Source organism: Haliotis rubra, unplaced genomic scaffold (assembly GCF_003918875.1).
Source record: "Haliotis rubra isolate DU_JTF1 unplaced genomic scaffold, ASM391887v1 Scf46, whole genome shotgun sequence".
NCBI classification, from domain to species: Eukaryota; Metazoa; Mollusca; class Gastropoda; order Lepetellida; family Haliotidae; genus Haliotis; species Haliotis rubra.
The window spans coordinates 1,189,912-1,206,370 of NW_025767146.1; the positions used below are offsets into that span (position 1 = coordinate 1,189,912).

Consider the following 16,459-nt stretch of genomic DNA (forward strand, 5'->3'; position numbering starts at 1 on the left):
TGATGCTTGCACCTCTCCATGAGTCTCATTGGTCTGAGTAACACTGGCCACGTCGTCGCCATATTCTTGTTCTGCCAACTGCAGTTGATACGCAGTACCGACACTCATCTGTGAACAGAACAGTTCTCCGTTGCCTGTATCGCCAGTTTTGGTCTTGTAGGGCAAACTGTAGACGTTCACGCCGATGCCGAGGGGTGAGGATAGGTCCATGGTAAGGTCTACGGGCAATGGAGGTTCCCGCTGTTAAGACGTCGGCGTACTGTATCAGTACTGATTGGTCTTCCGTGTGTTCCCACTGTCTGGCGTGCTGTTTCGGATGCCTGCATGAAGGGATTCTGTACATGCTGTCTCACAACATGGTGGTCTTGTCGTCTTGTGCTCACCCTAGGTCTGCCAGTACGGGGGCAATCATTTGTGGTGTTGGTGGCCCGGAGACGTTGCTGCAGCCTGTAGATGGTCCGAACGTTGACCTGGAAGTGATTGGCAACGGCTTGTGCAGTGTGGCCAGCTTCAAGTCTTCCTAGCGCCTGGTTCCTCTCAGCTGTCATGAGTCGCGGCATCCTGCTGACGTTGTAATGTCAATGGTTCAACCAGGTTTGGGGGTGCATTTTATAGGGCTGGTCCTTGTGAACAGCACGTGCAGCATGAGTTGATTAAAAAAAACATGGAGAACACCGTACCATCTCCGAGATCAGGTTGCGTTTTTGAGACCATGTCCTGGGTTCCATTCTGAGTTTGGGAAGGAATGTCTTTGCTCAGGTAAAGTTGCTGATGTTGTCAAAAATATACAATCAAAACATTAAATGAGTTTACAGTTATCCGTTTCTGCGAAGGGCGTTTCTTTTGCTGCTAAGTATATATAATTTATATCAATAGTTACCTAGCCATATAATGAACTGTCAGCGGACAGAAAATAGAGATTCAAATTTGATACAAGCCCCCCAAAAAGTGAATCTTACAAAATGGTTATTCGGTAGAGATGCCCTTTCTACTTATCATAGATATATTTTGGACCTTATGTTTGCAATGTTTCCGCGACTGATTTCCGCGTAGTAATGTTTCATTAAATTACGTCTTCAAGTGTACAGTCAGTTTATACAGTTACGGGGCGGTGGGGCAGACTAGTGGTTAAAGCGTTGCTTCGTCACGCCGAAGACCCGGGTTCGAATCCCCACATGGGTACAATCTCTGAAGCCCATTTCTGGTGTCCTCCGCCGTGATGTTGCTGGAATATTGCTAAAAGCGGCGTAACACCAAACTCAGTCAGTCAGTCAGTTTATACAGTTACCCTACATACAATTTACATACACTTGACAAGGACATTACATCGAATGACGTGACAGGGTTGTATGCATTGTATACATATGCATGTATCTGCACGTTGGAGGAGTATTGATCCTTAGGGTATCAGATCCCGGAGCTGGTTACACGGCACTCAGGCATTTACATTAAAGCATACTCCACAGTGAGTCAGCGATTCTAGCCCTGTACATGCACCAGCAGTGCCACATACCCAAGCAATAACTCAAATTATGTTATGTTTGTTTCGTGGCTTCACGTGTTTATCACAGGACCAAGTATAGTAAGGAAGAAAGTGTTGTACCAAAATCACGAGCTATCCATCCCCCTCCCCTAGCCAACACAGACAGACACAGACGTACGCACGCACGCACGCACACACACACACACACACACACACACACACACACACACGCACGCACGCACGCACGCACACACACACACACACACACACACATCACCACCATCACAACCACCACCCGCACAAACATACACGCGCAGAAACACATGCACACACACATCCAGGCATACATTTGAGAACGCACACGCACACACACCATGGCCAGCACAGTGTAGTGCTTCAATAGTCACTGTGATATAGGCACATATCAGCAAAGTAGTCTTTCAATAGTTGTGGTGATATGTTGCCTGCTATCGTGAAACAATTCAAAGTATGCGTCCAAAATTTGTGCAAAAGTGTGTTATACGTCGTCCTTCATAACAAGGCTCACAACTTTTCAACCACCACTGCAACCACACATATACCACATATATTACATAAACATATATTACACATAAATACTACGACCCGGCAGTCATGTCATGTGCCATATATCGAAACAATAGCACTGCAACAGACAAACAAATATATCAACAATATTATGCGTCAATCAGCTCGACAACAGCAATGTGCTATACCGATCTATAATATGGCCGAACAACTATAATGGTATGCAAATATATGCGCATAATAGCAATGTAATAAATATACCTTCTGATTTCGCCGTGCGTCAATAACGAATACATTAGTATATGAATTGGCAAGAGGATATTGCCTTTTTCAAGGTGTATGACATTTTTCAACTGAACATCCTCGTTCACTTCTCTGAATCTCATGCCTGATTAAAAAGCTATTTGAAAAGCCAAAGCTTGAGAACTGAATTTCAGACAGAACATCATTCAGAACGGCGAAACAACGTTCAATAAATTACAGAAACCATTTGCTCCTGTGCTTGTAGAATTGTTTATGATTTCTGTTGAGGTATATACCTTATTCCTGAAATATACACTAGTGGTACCCAAGTGAATATTTTGTGCAATGTTAGGTTGTTTGACGAAACCAGACAAGACAGGATATTGATAAAGGCTGTGGTGGTTAATGAAGATCTTCATACCGAACTGAGCCATTGGGAGGAAACGCACTGAGGCACGGACGTCACGGTACTACAGACAGCCACTGCAGACTCTCCATGCATGCTGTCTGTGTGGATGTATCACTTGTGTTACATCAACAAGATAACGTCATATACATGAAACTTACAAAGCGAGACTTTTTGCAACATTGTTTTAACTTTTCTGAAAACGTTTGTGAACATATGGAACGCATATTGAAGAAGAAGCTTCATCTAAGGTTTGGTTAAATACTTCACTTCCAGATTGGGAGACTGAGACATAGAGCTAAACATAGTTTCTGTGGGATGATTGTAGTCGTCTTCAGGTGGCTACATCCTTGTCAACATGAGTGGATACTCTATAAACACGGCGTTCATCTTCAGCAACAGTCTCTTTACAACATGTACATGTTGGACGCCATTTACTTCCTACATATACACTCGAACTGTTTACCTAAGCATATAAGCATTATGAAATACCGCAGTACACAACTCCCGACAAGTGCTTAACAATCACCTTCTTGTGTTCCTTGTGTAGCATAAGTGTTGAAACAACGTATTTGAAATGGGATAAACTCTTTGTTTATTGAGTTGCGCCAAGAAACCTTTGTTCTATCGATATGCAAAATTAATTCTCGTTCGAGGAAATCCCGTGAAAAAACTATTTGCCGTTACGGATAGAAGCATGTCCCATAGAAGCTGAGGAAGGTATCCCCATTAACATGTGTTCACACAACGGAACTGTCTTTGTCATTGAGATAGTTACATTATTCATGCGCGTCCTTGGAAACAAGATTGCATCACTCTTAACTTGGTATATGTGTTCTGTTTTCTCGAGGGATGCATACAGAAAATTTTACAACATAGGAAATCTGAATCAACGATCTTCACAGTGAAACAAGTGATTACTCAGATTCATGATTGAATACGCCAATCGGTATTTAATGACTTATTGTGTAAGGTTTCCAAAAATATAAAAAATATATACAAAAAACATAGTGCAAGTAAATGCAATAACTATAAAATATTGACAGTAAGGATATCAGATATACCTCTGTGAGCATTACTGTTCTGGCATAGTGCTGTGCAGTGTCAAGCAGCAACTTTGGTGTCTCCGATTGTCACTGATGCATTGACAAGATTGTCTGTTTCAGCAGGTAATCAAGTCAGGTTATTCTCTGGCGTTGACGGCTTATATTAATCAGGTCTTGTAACCAAGTATACACGAAACTGGGGTTCACATCCTTATATTTCTTGTACCAATGATTGCTAAAATGTCAAGCGCAGCGGCTTTGAAACCGATGTAATGAAACTAATGTTATCCTACCCTTACGGGTCATTTAGATCACTATTTCATGCGTATGCTATTAGGGTTAGGTAGGTCTTTATGTATGTTCACAATTAATGATAATGATAATTAGAATCCATTAGGTCAGCAAATCACAGATGAACTTAATTCATGAGTTCTTGATGGTAAAGTATCTGATGCTGTTGTTTGTTACTCTAAACGGTGGGTGTAATAAGTGAAGCCTTTTTGTGGTGTATACTCGCAATGCCACTCACTCTCGCACTTCATATTTCTGTTATTTAACAAATTAAATGAAATATTTCTGATTTGATGTCTGATTTAGCATTTCCAACTTATATATATTCTCAAGAATCCGATCCTTCCCACAAGATGTGTCAGAAGCTTGAGCTTCAGACACACCTAATCGGCTGGAGAAGAAATCGTTTTTCCATCTGACGAGGAACTGGTTTCCAACTTCAATGAGAATTTTTCTTCATTTTTTAAACTGTTTATTCCCAGCTGTAATTGCAATGTTTAGTGATGTTTATATATCTCCGCCCCGCTGGAACTACGTTCCATCGACCACATGATAATGAAGATGTTGATTGAATTTCAAGTTATTCGGCGTTGACAATAACAGTTGATTGAATCGCTTCATTATTTGCTTGTATTGAAAACATCGCTGTAGTTTTCCATTCACTTACGTATGATATTATAGCAGTTCATGGTAAATTTGTTGAGATATGATGACACACTTTATTGACCTTTCATAGACGAATCTGAATTATTATTGCCATTAGATAAATGGGACTAATTTTCTATACACGATGTCCTTTTTGCGCTGTTCCTTCTGTTCTAAGACACTATGTGTTGGGGATGCGAGTACCCTGAACCAAGGATGGGCGAAGCCAGTGTCATCACCATAATAACAACAGCCAAAGCGTGCTTGACAAACTCACGTGTCTGGATGAGATTAAACCATTAGACGAGCATAGGAGCAATAAATGAACTAGCTCATCTGGTGATACTTTTCCACGTTCACCAATGAGCTATAGGCGGCCACACCAATAGTCTTCTGACCAATTTGAGATACCGAGCCGTGTGCGATCTGTGCGGAACAATTACCCGACACATCCAGATATAACGGCACATGAGCTTGATGGCGAGTAGATAGGCGATGATTGTTAATAAATGTTTAATGATCGTCTTTGTAATAGGTTTAACTAGGTGACCTCTCGTTCAGGTGCAGGCACTTAGCCCAGCTTTAGGTAGTTTCCGTTTTATGCTGTGTAGTGATAGGTCCCTCGATCATCCCTTATCGCTTTGAAGCAGGCTACGTGTATATATACTGTTTCCGAAACTCTTGCTCAGGGAATCTGTCAATACGTGGTACAATATGCCAACCCACAATAGTCAAACTGTATTGAAAGTACTTTCTTCAATACATCATTTTGTCCTGTAATACATAACTGTGTCGGTAAGTAACAGCGTATGTCATCTTATAATATCCCTGTGGCTACAATGTTGGTATTTGCTTTGACAGTACGTGTGTGTGTTGCTGGAAGTATGTGTCGGTGCGAGGTATGTGCTGAAACTGTATGTGTGTGACGTTTGTTAGTATTGTGTGTTTGTATGTTCTGAAACATTGCATTTGTGTCTGATATTGATTTTATATACCTATGTGCTGAAACGCGGCGTAAATGCATGTTGGTAAAATATAGGTGCACCCTGAAAAGATTCGTTAGGTTATGAAACAGTATGTGTTTGTATGTGGTAGAACGTTACGGGTGTATCTGAAAGACATGTATCTGCTGGGAGACTTCGTGTGTCTGTGCAGTGACATAAGCCTTACTGATGTATGTTCTTAGCAAATCGGAACTGTCAAATATCATATGTTAATGGCCACCATGAGTCTGGCAAAGTGAGTGATCGCGTTAGTTACACAGTATATCTTCTATATCACAGTCTGACAGATTAATGAGGGAAGAAATACCAGAGGGACACAGGTCCTAGACGTTTACCACTCTGATGAAAGTCCCGGGCAGATGTGTTCTATTGACAGACCAAAGATCAAAATCGGGGGAACTCTGGGATTCAAACTCATGACCTTGTCTGTCCTTGATGTAGGTTTGGAGTGTTTGTGATGCGGCACTGTAAACGGCTTTCCTTGAATTGGAAAAGCATGGGCATACTGACCCTTTGATGTTGTACCCTTGCTTAGATGTGACATGTGCATGATGGACCAGTACCGCTTGGATCTTCCTGTATTTAGATGGCGCCAGTCAGAGGAACATGATTGCCATATATATAGCACATCTGCATATCTACATTGGCTATTGCACATCCCTCTATCACAATGTAGAACGGCTCGAGTTTGATTGATCAGTGTTCTCAGTCGATGTATTGTGATGTTCTCCCGCCTGATTGCCCCGGCATGTCAGCAGATACATTCTAAAGTTCATTTAGCGTGAAAGATGGACGCGGTGAGCGCAGGTTGACGGGCGAGGGGAGGAGGAAGAGCGGGGAGCCTGTAACTCAAGCCATATATTGGATTTCCGGATTTAAACGTCCTACACTATAAGCCCCCGGACACGACATTGCGCTCGGGTCAACATCAGCTTACACAACTTTACAGTTGAGATAAATCAGATAAAGGCCGATTCGATTTCTGCCACCAAGAAGTTTCATGTGATATAGATACATATTTATAGAGATGGGCGAGGGTATAGATTTCCTACAGATAATTCCTGTAATCTAAACAGCGCCACAGAACGCCACCAGACACAGCACTTTTACTTCCCCGGTGAATATCCCACCCTTCTATGGGACACTCAAAGCATTATCAGATTAAAGCATTGATTTCATTCGAGGTATACTTCAGTTTCCCATGGCTAGGTATTATGTGCACAGTGGCACTGTGGACTTGGACATGGTGTACTTCCGGGGTCTGTATGCGATGTAAGTGTTTACGGTGTCCCCCTATTGTCAGGTTTGTTCGCGATGTACGTATTTCCTGGGAAATGAGAGATTCTGTTTGTTTGTTTTTCAAAAAAAAGAAAAAATGACTGCATTGTACTGTATTGCTTCTTCCAGTGAGGTTTCTGATACTGTTATACATTGATATGGTATACAATCTCTACACGGTGTGCATCTAAAATACATGTTGGAGCCATGCAAAAACCTGCCATAGAAAGTACTCACAAAGATTGAGCAGGAACCATATTACAAATACAATGACATGAATACAATTGGAAACGTTCATGCTTCCATCGGAGGAGCACCTGTGCCGTAAAGGTCTACGGCACCACATTTAGATCTGCAGAGTTACATCCCTTAGTTGCACCATGATCCGCTAAATGACATTCAGATCCTACCGACTTTCATCCTTGCTTGTCACACCCTTGCTCGCAGTGTTAGATATCCAACACATCAGAACAAATGCTTTCTTCTCATATTAATGTCTCGGCCGCTCAGTAACTGATATACCCTTAAAGCGACGTCATCTTCAACTCACGCACTTCATGGATAGCCCATTCCTATAGAGTACGTGTTATGAACTGAGTGTTGAAGAAAGACCTTGTTTGTTGTGACTAAAACTGAAATGTAACAAAGAATTTCTTTTTGATAGTTATGTATGTGTTACCGATGACAGATGTGTTTTGAACCATTTGCAATGTTTCAGGAACCGTTTTGAGTCTAGTAATTGCTTTTGGTCACGAACAATTCTCCTGTGTATTCTTTCTTTTGCACGATAGTTCGTACGGCTGAGCATGTATCGTGGAATACAGAGTGTATCCTAACATGCCTCCTCCAAAGGAACTGCATTCACTCTTCGTTAGTTATTTTAGATGAACAAACGAAGCATTGAGTGGATTGGCACCGTCTTTATGGTGGATTCATTGCTCTCTACTGCAGCATGGTGCTTATCTCATTCCGTAGTCACTTATTTAAATTGCAAAAAGAATATAAAACCTCAAGTTTGGTAACTTTAAGCAATCCATCTGCCTTTTTGCGTCGATGCCTGAGAAATTCTATGTCCCTTTCCACGGTGCACAGCGTCATCTGGCTTTCAAAGGGCATAACACGAACGACAACTGCTGTGCTCAAATGGGATGAGCTTGAAGAGAGCAGTAAATTGCTGCTCAATTTCAGCGTGTCAGTAGAGTCAATATTCTGTGAATTATCTTTTAAGTTGTCGGTCCTAGGGGAAGACGACCTCAGTCAGCGACGTATTATCTCACCATGCTGCAGGTTACGTTACGTGTACAAGTCGCTGGTCTATTTCCTGCTGTCACGGAGCGGAAGTGGTGAGGTGATCAACGTCGCTATTGACTGATACCGCGCCATGCGCTTCTCTGCATCTACTTCACCATATTGTACCACACACAGTTACTGAATACCGTCAATACCTGAATCAATACTGACCACGCCATCGAATAATACCGCCACTACTCTTTGAATTCAAAGAAGAATTGCATACCTTCTTAACTACACAAGTAATTATTAGCAATATCGGCAACGCATAACAAATGATATCAACACAAGTCCGTCAATTACCCAATGCAATAAACACTAACATGTAGCTGAGTAAGTGAGTGAGTATAAACATCGTGTCCAGCTTATGCCGAGGAAGGTATGAAGGTTTTTATGAAACCCACGAGCTTCGGTACACCAAGATACAGGAACATTGCGTATCTTGCAATTGGGATTAACTTGTGAACATGTGATTCTTGCACGCTTACGAGACACACTACACTGTACGTGTCAACATATAATACTGCCCATATTTACATTTTACATAAAGTAGAACACTTGTAGACTACACTCAGTAGAACGCCTATGTATTACATACAGTAGACCAGTAACATATTGCACACAGTATTACACGTACATATTACACTTAGAAGAACACATGCATGTTAAAAACGGTAGATCAGTAACATATTACACACAAGGAAAACACATATTAGAAAGAGTAAAACACTTACATATTAGAAAGAGTGGAACACTTACATATTGCACACAGTATTACACGTACATATTACACTTAGAAGAACACCTGCATGTTAAAAACGGTAGATCAGTAACATATTACACACAAGTAAAACACATATTAGAAAGAGTAAAACACTTACATATTAGAAAGAGTGAAACACGTACATATTGCACACATTGTTACATTTAGTAAAACACTAACATTTTACACTCAGTAGAACACAAACATGTTACACATAGTAGCTTCATCATGGCTCCAGTCAGGCTCCCATAGACCTCTACTATATACCATTCTTCTAAAACGTACACAACCTTTCTCTCAGTATCATACACTTGTTCTATCGATATCATACACCTTTTCAATTGCAAGTTATACCATATACAAATCCTGTTAATGACATTCATTGATGTTATTGTTTTACACAATAATGTCACCATTCACATATAGCACTCCCGCCTGATGCTACGGGTAGTACATTAACGCAGTGAGTATGACGTAGGAACTTTCTAAACTTGCCTGCAAATAACAATGTACACCAATGCTGGATGGCGGATGAAACTGAAGCAACAGAACTCGTTACTCGTTTGGTGATATATTTGATACACGTATCACAACATATGTTACATGTATCGCTTCACCCTTTGTCTCACAACAGGACAATCTCAATTTCACAATACGACGATATTTAACTTGATCTTATACACAGTACCTCAAACAAGCACAGATTCCTCACATTGAATCTAAACTGTTCAAAGATTTTTGTTTCATTAAATCGGCTTTCACGTCAAGAAATGTTTGAAAGCACTGCTACAACTTTGTCATCCAAACCCCTTGGAAGTCGTCGGCTTGGTCCCCTAAGAGGAATCCATGACGGTGGCAATCACTCTGTTGTTACTGATACCACTCAGATGTTAGGGGAAGTAGAGAGGACAATGAGAGTGAGTAATCAGAGTAATGGGGAACAAGCCAACAACCTGCAGCATTGACTCGGGTGGCATTTGCCACACGCGTTGTCCTAAAGCAGCAGTACGGAGGGAGCTTCTCCTTGATAGCATTACACAACTGACAATGTTCAGCTACATGATGTTGCCCACTGATAGTCAAATAGTCAATTATGATTAACCCCTTCCCCCAATACTCAATACCAAACAAACAATGCCTGATTCACATAATACTTATAGCTGATAAAAGTTCAAAAGTCACGTGAGATTCTTATCTTGTGGCAATATTCCAACTCGTTGGATATGAAGGACGTCCATTGCATTTTGCATCGCATAGATCATTAATGTACATTTCAAGTGAAGACCTAAAGGGATTTGTGGGAAATATGTAGATGGCATTTTCAGTTTTGAAAATATTTGGCCAACATTTAGTCTGTTGGAACTCTGGTACAATTTCTTGTTTTGACTGGCAGTCTTTGCTCTCTTTCTCAGCTGAGCAATTGACAAGCCTTAGATTGCATTTGTTTGTGATGTGTCATGCTTTCTCCAATACGCAGATTCATTACTATTTGGTGATTAATGAACCCAGGGTTTGAAAATAATCTTAATATTACCATGCTCAGTACATATAGTCAGTGATGATTAATTCCTTCCCCTCAATACCCAATACCGAACAAACAATACCTGATTCACAAAACGCTTATAGCTGAAAATCTACCTTTATCAGAGATAGATTATGATTATGAAAACAGTATAGTCGCTCTGATCAATGTTTCGTTATGTGGGGTAGCCATACTAGTGTCTTCTAACTCCTTTAATATCCTTTTAAGAATTTCAGTAATCACAGCCCCCTTTGCATTGTTTTCCAGCTTCACAGTTTTTATCACCCGTCAAAACCTCAAACAATGCAATATGCATATAATGACAAGATGCAAAACGTTTGTCAGTCCTTTTGATACGTATCCAGTTAAAAAGACGTCAACCATGGTCACAGGAATTGATGATGACCAATAGGTAACCTTAATTGGAAGATATATTGTGTCTCCTTCAGCAACTATAAAGGATGCACAAATGTAGAACAGGACTATGCTGTCTGTCAATGGAGGACAGATCAGTCTACAAACAGTAAGGGCCAATAGTGTTGAGTAAAGCGTGGAGTTCTTGAAACTGCTTTGAAACAGTTGGTCGAGCCAGAAACAGGCTTCAGTTACTCAAACAAAGACCACATGTCTTGGTATTTAAAATGGGGTAAAAAGGGAACTGATGCTTCATTTATTTTAACAAAGTAGGTTGCAAACATTTACTCCACAAAATTTCTAATGTCATAAATTCCAACACTATATTTTCTTACACGGACATGACTTCATCAAAGTTGTTCTATTACAGGAATGTGTTGTAGAACGTAAACTCTGCAGCACATGGTGTAAACCCGTAAACCCGTTTTACTGAGGGATATATTGCTTGGTACACCGAATATACAACAAAACTCCTGCCCTTAACAAAAATCCATTTTATAGTCTAGGACTGTCCGCATATTCATAGAAAACATGTGCGACACAAGGAATTAATAACAAATAATTTTCACAAGCTCAAAGGATTTGCTGAAATCGTTTCCATCTCAGAAAACAACCAAGTTCAACTTTGTACACCACTATAGCATATTACAATTTAAAGAAAAAAAATCAATCCTTGATCCATTGGAAATGTGTTTAATTGTGAAAGCAAAAGTCTTCCCAAGGTCCATAGAAAACAATTTCTGAAATGCTCCCTCATTGATAACGTCTATCAGTTTTTAGGTAGAATCCCTATTGATCCCTATGGATCCCTATCCCTAACCGTGCTCCCTCTCTCTCCCTCTGGCCTGTTTCGTCATGCACATGAATCGGAATTGCAGCTCGGATCAAAACAAAAACTTAAGCCCTAAGTACATTGTTGATCTGATATAATTTAAGAAAACCTACCGATTACCCAAATCCCCTCCACCACCTGGTGTCGTTACTAGGGTTTCAGGGATCCAATCATACAATCTGACTGTTTGCCCTTTAAGTCTAATGGAAATTGTTTCATCGGGTAATCGAGACCGCCTCATATGTTTCAAATTTATATATGCATACATCTTCAGAGGGAAAATGGATTCTCCACAAACCTATATGATGAAAGGGGTGAGTTCAACTTTCCAATAGTCAACATTCCTTTTAAGTCGCCCAATATTCCAGCAGCTCTGGCCCTTTGTGTCTGAATTTTTGAAGTTCTATCGAGCATATTCTTGTCACCAAGTGCGCCATACGAACCTTGCTGAAAAGGTGATTGGTCAAGGTTATAGCAAGGACTTAGTGAAACTTGTAAAGGACTTTTCCAAATTTGTGCATTCATGACAAAATATATGCAATTCCCTTTTCGACTTTCCCCATATATTCTTGATTTTCCAGATGGACACGTGAATTGCTTTCCCATGTGTTAACGATGCATGTGACCTGACTGGATATTCTCACCATTCCCGAGCACATGCCTTTGTGTCTCTCTCATAGTGATTAAAAAACCCCACATGGTTATAATGTAGTGAGAATCGTAGGAAGGTCTTTCAGTGGCTTCAATGCATCTGGTGACGTTTGCCAGGTACATGCTGAGCTCATCTATTCCACATGGTGGCCAAGCTACTCGTACCGATGTTGTGTACCTGCAAATTAATTTGCGAAAGCTTCTTCGTCCCTTGACTTTCAATACCGTTAATGGCGAGATGCTTGAACGTTCTATTCACGTACTCAATACAAGGAACAAACCGCGGCTTATATCGACTTTCTATTCGTCAGTTCCTGCAATTAATTACTCTACATTGTACCATGGAAGTATTTCAGTGGACTTGTAGGTTATATTTGTGATATAATGTTGGTTGTGAAGAGACCGACGGACAGTGAACCGCTACACTGGCATGTTATGATTAATGTGGGTGGTATTCCTACATCATGGCGCCTCTTCATTACCCTTCTTGCGCCTCTGTTTGTGCACCCATCACTCATGCGTGTTTCTTTTGCAAGTCGATGAAAGCAATTATTCACGTTATGTACCATTTCTCCGAGCGCTCTTAAAGACGGTTTACGTTGTACAATCTCCTGACAGTTGATTCTCTGCAGTTTATTTCTAGACATCCTAGCTCATTCTGAACGCCCTGTTTAATCTGTAAGTGCTGTCGGCCATATCGTATCACATTAAATGCGGAAGGCAGTATATCTAAATTCATAACTAAGACATACATTTCGCTATCGCTGTATCGGGAATACTACACTGTGTATATCTCAGTGTTGGAAATAATGTACCTTCATATATGGATCAATTTCAGTGTATTAACATAGTATCTTTAGTCTCGCTGCTAATGCCTTTTTTATGTCCATCTTATCATGTGAATAACATTTGGGATGGTATACACATAGTCACGTGAAAGGTACTTAGGATACTAGACTTGACACGTGAGATTAGAATGGAACACTGAGAATGATTTTAGAAACACGCAGCGAAGACCACTTTCAAGAAACACACACAGCAGAAAACATTCTAGAATTCTAGATTCAGGCAAGCAGCGGACACCTAGACACAGTGCAAGGTATATTCATGCCAACGGCAGAAAACCGTGAACTTTCTTTAAGCTATTCTGTGTGAAAAACTTGACAATATTGTAAGCTGTGTACTTATGGTTCTCGAGCAGACCGTGCTCTGGAACGTAATTAATCCCACGGCATTAGTTAGATGGTGGTAGCGTCGTGTGACTACATCCTCGTCGGCGGCTGCTACAACGACCGTCGGCTATTGACATGGAGGGTGGACACGGATGCGGGGAATCAGTCAGGTCCTTATTGTCGCTTCCCATGGCAATTTCAGTAATGAAGAATGTAGCACAATGAGAATGCCCCGTACCAGGCTATCATAAAGGCACTGAGTCGGATCAGGGACATTGTGGATATTGCCAGAATTGATATTGTCAACCACACAGGTCCTCAAGTGCTTAGCACAGTTCGATATGTTACACACTACTAATGTGCTTCTGCCAGCCATTACTCTATTTAAGATATGACCTAGCATATGGCCAATGTAACTTTGAGGGGCTCCTAATGCTTATGATGATCTCAGCACTGCTTAGTGGGGATATATAACTCTGTCAGAAGAAGTGGTTTTGTTAACGTAGCACTCAGAAAGAACCCATAGATATTAAGTCTACAATATGTGCTCTTTAAACACAGGGTAAAATGGAATCTGAATAACACCAAGTATTAAAACTTAGATGGGTATATACAACATAGATGCTGTTGAAGAACCTCCGTTTCTGTAAAACCTTTTGTAAAAATATACACGCACCGCATGCAGTAGCACACACGTCAGAGGGGAGTCATTCCTGCTTTTTATACTTTGAAGGAAAGACGATTAATCACATTATTCTGTCAATCCTGTTTGTTCTGCTGGATTCAATTATCAATCAGGTGTTTAAGTATTAACAAGCAATACGGTGTATGCGTGAAGTGGCCAATACGTTCAATGTTTCACAGTTCTTGATATGCACACTATCGAACAGGTACCAACGAACCCCCAATGTTGACCAAGTGGACCACGTTCAGGACGTCGTGGTCAACGGCAAGAGTAAAGGGTCCACTGATCTAAAGCCATGCTCTACGAAATTGATTTCAAACGCCCAACTTCAATCAGGCAACTGGAGTAAAGCTCCACGGCAGACTATTAGAGCTGGTCTACAAGAAGCTCATCTCCATGTTCGACTGCTGTGTGTTGTGGGGCTCCTTACAGATCGTTGCATTGCCAGCATGAGTCAATGCTGTACACCACGTCGCGGCTGGTCACGTTTCATGTTTTCAGATGAGTCCAAATTGACTGTGCACATGCTTGGTATGCCTGGTTGTGAACGTCAAGTCAATGTCAACGTGAGACCTAATGTCGATGGGGGATCGCTTATAGTGTGGGTTGGCATCTCAGTGAGTGAGCCAACGATACTACATACTGTGCAAGGAGGGGTCACTTGATAGTGCAATAGAGACAATATACTGGCACCCTTTGTTGTCCAGTTTGCAAGGCATGTGGAAAGAACACACATCCATCACCATTCGTTTATGTTCACCTTCCACCAGCACAACAGCTATAAGATTCCATGGTCACATGTGAGGGAGACGCGTGCGTCAATGTCATAGGCGATCACATTAGCTGAACGTCGGTGGACGCTGCAAGAGGAGTAGGAATGACTCCCTTACATCGTCATTGGGAGACACATACGCTGTATGCCTCGTCGAATGAATCAATTGTTGACAGACAGTGGCAAAATTGCTCACTGCTGGTCCAAACATGTCATCTCTGAAATTCCCCAATTCAGCTTTAACGTCCTTGAAGATCCCTACGGTTTATAATGTCTTCCAAAGTTAAGAAAAATAGGATATTTTATCAATGACAAATTCTTTTCTTACATATTTCTCATGACATCCATGTCATCCACACAGCATCCTACCTTTTGTATTTGTCATCAACTTCTAAAATGCCAATAAAAGAGACGGTCAGCATTTGTCCATTACTAACATACAGCTACAAAACTAGAAACAAATATCCCTACAGCCCGTGGTAGTTAGGGTTATTTCCGAGTAACTTTACTCTTGAAGACTGTATGTCACAATGTATGTCACATATTGCAAATTGAACATCTTGTTTGTCTTTTTCCAGAAGAGCTGCCTCCCCTCGTGACGGAGTCCACTGAAAAGCTTCTGATCCGGGACCTACTGACACGTTACGAGGACTTCGGCAAACAGGGCCGGCCTGTGTACAACTACCACGACACACTCAGGGTGAACTTCAGCCTCTCTCTCATACAGATACTAGACGTCGATGAGAAGAACCAGGTTCTCAAGCTCAACATATGGTACCATTATGTAAGTAATTATGACTGAATGTCAACTATTTACGACTACAGTAAATTGTCGAGAAAGTGTCTCACCAACCCTAGACTATTATACATAATGAAATGTCTCCTTCCCCCTCGCTACACGATTGCTATCTACACGTGTCAGTTACAATTGTGTGTCCCTACAACTTGATGTCCCTGTTATTCGTGTGCACAGACCACTGCTACATTTGTAAAGTACATGTTTTCCTTGTTTTACATGACTACAATAATTATGACATCCAAGGACATCGTGAGTAGCTCATTACAGAGGAGGATTTGACATATCCAAATCCTGTACTGGGGATTCTGACGGGAGAAAGTTCATCACGGTCATCAAGCATACAATCTGAAGAATCCATGTAACATGGTGATCATTACTGATGAGTAAACCCTTAACCTTGCAACAACCATTCATTAATGCGTCATGGTATGCTCCTGTTGACCCGCCTAATGTCCATTCGGGTCACCTGGCCCCACTTGTGTGTTTCGGGTCCTTTATCGGTGACGTACCACGACGGGGATAAGATAGGGAGTCATCGGTGGCCATCGATGAAAGAACACAGTGGTCATGCGGCTAAGGTGGGTACGTGGATTATCGTCATGGAAGACAAACCTTCC

The 16,459-nt window shown here is 41.2% G+C and overlaps 1 protein-coding gene across 1 annotated transcript in view; it reads left to right on the forward strand.

Moving 5' to 3' along the window:
- LOC124290240 (neuronal acetylcholine receptor subunit alpha-2-like) overlaps window positions 1-16,459 on the forward strand; it is a 54,274-nt gene that overhangs the window by 7,536 nt on the left and 30,279 nt on the right. Inside the window, exon 2 of the mRNA XM_046726954.1 lies at window positions 15,622-15,827. Within this exon, the coding sequence (XP_046582910.1) occupies window positions 15,622-15,827 (206 nt within the window). The remainder of the gene's footprint in view (window positions 1-15,621; window positions 15,828-16,459) is intronic.